This window comes from Berghia stephanieae, chromosome 4, assembly GCF_034508935.2.
Source record: "Berghia stephanieae isolate SIO BIC M18660-M18661 chromosome 4, UCSD_Bste_1.3, whole genome shotgun sequence".
NCBI classification, from domain to species: domain Eukaryota; kingdom Metazoa; phylum Mollusca; class Gastropoda; order Nudibranchia; family Aeolidiidae; genus Berghia; species Berghia stephanieae.
In genome coordinates, this window is record NC_088363.1 from 88,515,336 (window position 1) to 88,520,273 (window position 4,938).

General features: G+C 35.3%; 1 protein-coding gene across 2 annotated transcripts in view; it reads left to right on the top strand.

Moving 5' to 3' along the window:
• Nucleotides 1–4,729, top strand: part of LOC144971513 (uncharacterized) — an 18,541-nt gene extending 13,812 nt beyond the window's left edge. The window contains exons 9-10 of one of the 2 annotated variants that reach the window (XM_078912493.1): nucleotides 1,464–1,585; nucleotides 3,520–4,729. In XM_078912493.1, the coding sequence (XP_078768619.1) occupies nucleotides 1,464–1,585; nucleotides 3,520–3,542 (145 nt within the window). In that variant the 3' untranslated portion in view covers nucleotides 3,543–4,729. The remainder of the gene's footprint in view (nucleotides 1–1,463; nucleotides 1,586–3,519) is intronic. The other variant, XM_078912492.1, reaches the window with a different exon arrangement.
• Nucleotides 4,730–4,938: the final 209 nt, after the last annotated feature.

Consider the following 4,938-nt stretch of genomic DNA (forward strand, 5'->3'; position numbering starts at 1 on the left):
TGAGTTTCGCAAGAAATTTTTCACTCTTTTAAGGGTGCTAAAACAACGTTCAGGAGGTTAAGAATTACGATGGAAGTGGTTAAGGTCACTATAGCCTATAGATGTCCATGATTTGTCAGTGTTTGTTGTATCTGTAAAAAGTAGACAATAAAAAAAAAAGAAACGTTTTTTTTCTAAACTAACTGTGAGCCATTCATGCCTGTCATACCATGTCACTGAAAAAGAGCGTTTTCGAGATTTCCACCTGTGTTAATTCAAAATCAGTTGGTTGGTGAGGAACTAGTCTTTTTTATTTCTAATTTGTCATCTAGCGTCAATCTCCCAAACGGTCGGTGAAGTAAAGAGTCAATTTGATTCATTGCAATTCATTGTTTAACAAAACAAAACTTCAAAGTATATCTCAAATAATGGAAATCAGTGGACTACGATTAATGATTGCACAAATAAAAGGTAGATTCAGATCTTAAAGCATCACAAAGAAAAAATCACTCCACTTAAGTACTTAAAAAATCTAAAAACACACCAAAGTATAACTGTTGACAATCTTCGCTTTCTTTCTCTGACTCACAAAATACACACGCACAAACAAACACAAACACACACACACACACACACACAAATAAACACTCATACACACGTAACCATCAACTCGGCACTACAAGCAAGAAAAAAGTTGGTAAATTCGTCCACAATGCTTCGTTGCAAAGAATTACTTTATTCAATAATCGCGAAAAAGAGTTGGGGGGGGGGGGGGGGTTGATATGTCATATTTTTAAGTTTTATGTTGTCTTTCTTTGCTGCTTACAAATAAACTTGACAATGATCAGTGTTTTTGACAGTTAATGTAATATTTTGGTTGACCGAAGTTACCCTAATTTGGCGCATCCCCCGTCCAACGGTGGAGCTCTCAGATCCTGGCACAAGTCGAGGGGTTTTCCGCTATTTGAAGATAGTATAATTCGACCCAGTTTCTCGCTCAATCAGCTATAGCGATACTAATGGATAGAGCATTAACTGGAGCTTGGATTGCTTTGCACCACCGGTGTTTGATTTAGTCACTACTTCGCGCAGTGATGTCACCAACACACGAGTCGGCGCAGTGCGTGATTCGGAATCTTGAATAGAGTGGAGACTAAAAAGGCAGTATGTTGTTGGCGAGTTGGCGAAAGACAGTGGAGTTAAAATTTCTCAGTTTTATTTTTAATTAAATTATGCTGTTAATGATTTTTAAAAGATTGGTACGGTGCTTGGCACCATTCGACAATGGCCCCACGCCACTGTTATTATGCCATTTTCGCACACATACTTAATTTCAGAATTGTAACTATGATCTTAGCTTCTTGCAATTTATACTTTTTTATGGGATAAAACTTATTACTAACATATATAGCACGTCACGTGCAGCCTCTTTGGCGTTTGGACAAAGGCAACAACACTACTACATGTCCGTTTCCCGCTATCAGATGTTGTGTTGGAGTTGTCGAAAGTCTTCGGATAGTCGAATTGGATTGTTCACTGGGACAAAAGAAAAGAGCCTTTTATCCGCTGCTTCGAGGATGTCAGTGTCAGGATTGCAAGGTTGAAGGTAAGGAATTATTTTTAGTAACAGGAAATAACAACGACAACAATAATCCCCCCTCCTCTCCCCCCCCCCCAAAAAAAAAAAACAACAAACAAACAAACAAAACAAAACAACACCAAACAACAACAACAAAAAAAAAAACAAAAGAAAAACAAAAAAAAACCAAAAAAAAAAAAAACACAACAAAACAGAACAAAAACAAAAACAACAGACAACACAATATACATTTTGGTATGACCTCGCTCAGTTATACTTCCCATTGTGGTTAGTAATGTTTGGAACTGTCAAAAGCTAATGATGCATGTAAAATAAGAAGGCATACCAGACAAACAAACAAGCATACAATATATTGAAGCAAGCAACAAACAAACAAACAAATAGGAACAATAGTAACAACAATAAAACACAAAAAACAACAATAAACAAAAACAACAGTAGTAGTAGTCCTACTAATACTACATTCACTACTACCGTACTACTACTTCTACTACTACTAACTCCGATTTTCTTATTAGAATAATTATTGTGCGGCAATGTGGTCTAGTGGTATGACACTCGCTTTCGGATAGGAAGGCGCATAGTTGAGTCATTGGAAAAGGCTCTTTACTCACATTCTCTCACCGTACTCAGGTGTAAAATGAGTACCTGGCCGTTAACAGCGTTGTCTTTGTCCGAAAAATTGTAATATCCCCTAACAGGCGTCATGTCCCGTCCTACATGTTAAATGTTGCTGTTGACCAGGGACCAATTGTAAAGCGCTTTGAGCACATTTAGTGGATATTGCGCTATATAAAGCTCAATTATTTAATTATTTGAAAACGTAGAGAAGGCCATTGCTCTCATTGGCCAGGCTTCACTGTTTCTTATCACTGCTTTAACTTTAAAAAACAAAAGAAAAATAGTCTCTATTCCTCAAATGTAAGTTGATTGAGAATATAATTTTAAAGTTGTCTTATGAGCAGGCTTTTGTTATGTTAATCTTAGTCTCAATTTTACAATGTTGCATGCAGTAAACTTGGCGTGTCCAAACTATTTCGCAGTTCTTTAGAAGATGCTCCAAAATTGGGTCTTGTTTGTTTGTTTTTAAGGGTTTTACGGCGCTTGCAACACATTTGTTATATCAGCGCCAGTAAAAAGGAAGAAAATGGGATCGTAAAAAGTTCTAGAATTACAATTAAAGCACCCAAGACAAAGTAAGACAAAGGGGAACTGGGAACAAATAGGTATTAGATGTAGATCCCAAGAGCATACCACCAATGTACTTAGTTTGAGATCACCTATAAGTCTCATCCAGACACAAGCACAAAATCCAACAAAGAGGAATACACCCAAATGCTTACAATATACATTCAAAATAACAAATATAATAATACATATCAGAGAGATGATTTACAAGGAAAAAATTTCATCTCCAGAACAATAACTATGCATTTGACTGTTTCCCTCCCAGCCAGGACTCAGGCCAGGGCCAGGACAAAACCAAGTAATCTCATTACAAGACAAAGACAGAAAGCATGTTGGAAAACAGACATAGGGGGATAGAAGACACAGTATGGACCCCCTTCCCACTATGGGAGGTCAGGAACCCCGCCCAGAAATTGGGTCTTGGTCAATGGCCTGATCAAACTAAGATAATATAGAACCTAAGTCAACTGCTTCATTGTTGACTCATCATTATGGAAAAACGTTTTTAACAAAGCCTAATCTATTGCAATGTTTTCTTTATCGAAACGACAAGGATTTGAAAGAAATTTCTTTCTTTTTTTTATGTTGTGAAAATGATGAGTTTGTCTTTTTGATTTAATGGGGGAAAATTTCCGAATAAAGCCTGTCTCATTTTCTAAGCATTTCCTAAACAATTTCACCTCGTTAAGTTTTTGAATCAGTTATCGTATTGCAAAATTAGATATGAATTCATTAATCATAAAAATATATAGGAATGTTATATTACAACAGATAAGCATCTGTCATCAACCACGACGGCCTCAACAATTACTTCCCCCTGATGATGACGTCACAGGTTCTAAGCCAATCGTTCCACTGCTGGATCCGGGCACTAAATGATGGTTGTAGCTATGAAAGCTGAAATGTGACCAATTCTCTCAAAACGGTATTATATCGTTGTGATTTGAATGATAAAAATGGTATTCATAATTAGAACGAAATTGACGTCACTTATCTCTTTGTTACAGTTCTTAACCAGCCATTTTTATGAGTAGTATTTGTATTATTTAGACTATAAACGTTTAAAGTTATACAATGTTTTGTGTGTTGTTGGTATGTTATATTCGGCTGGCCGATGATATGCGTTTTTTAAAAATAAATGCAAAGAATCAATAGTAAAAAATATGCATTATTATAAAAAAATGAATACATGAAGAGTTTCATGAACGCCTACCGTTTCAAATTCCTGACCATTTAAATATTATTACATTCACTTTTTGGCGACAGAATACCAATTTCAGACGATGGGTCACAAATTAACTCAGACCGAGAGGATAAAGTGAAATCGTGTCTTAATTCTGAGCTACAAGCATTGATATTGCCATAAATTAATTACACTTATGTACCTACATGAACTGTCATAAGTTGTTGAATTTTGCCATTGATTCAATAAATCGGTTTTCTGCTTTTGAAATTACTTCAGTCTTTGCATCAAATTAATAATCAAACGATTTGTCTTTTTTCGACATTAACTTAAGAAATATTAAACAGTGGCATTTTTGTTGTTAACGAGAGCGCTATATAATAAACGTTTTTGTTTCATTCGTGAAATTAGTGCGATCTTGAATATTAAAGAATTCCTTGTTTATTTAAGATAGAGGTCTAAATGATGTTGTATCACTTTAAAAAAATGTTTGTTTACAATTGCTAACCTGAATGATTGGATCCATGATTTATGATAGTATTTTCTTCGTATTCTTTTGATCCTATTTATCCGCTTCATCACCCCTTCCTCCTCCTCTACCGCCTACTCTTTTTTCTTTCTTCGATTTCTCTACTATCTTCCTCTTAACTTTTTTTTCTTCACAACTAAAAATGACTGCCATTGCAATTTACATGGACTTTTTTCTATCTCTGTTTTATCTCAATATGAAAAAAAAAAACCCCAACCCAAGACCAAAATAAAATGTTGAATTTTATAAATGTTGCAATCCCTTTTTTTCCTTTACAATTTATCATCAGTCTGTCTGCACTGCGTTGACTGACCAGGACAAAGAGCATCTTTTCCTTTTGCCCGAGAGTTTTATACGCCCAAATTAATATGACCCTCAGTATTATCATTGAAGACCCAGGATTAGAAACGTTTGAAACATTGAGGCTCATTATAACGATTTCATTGATATTTAGATCAA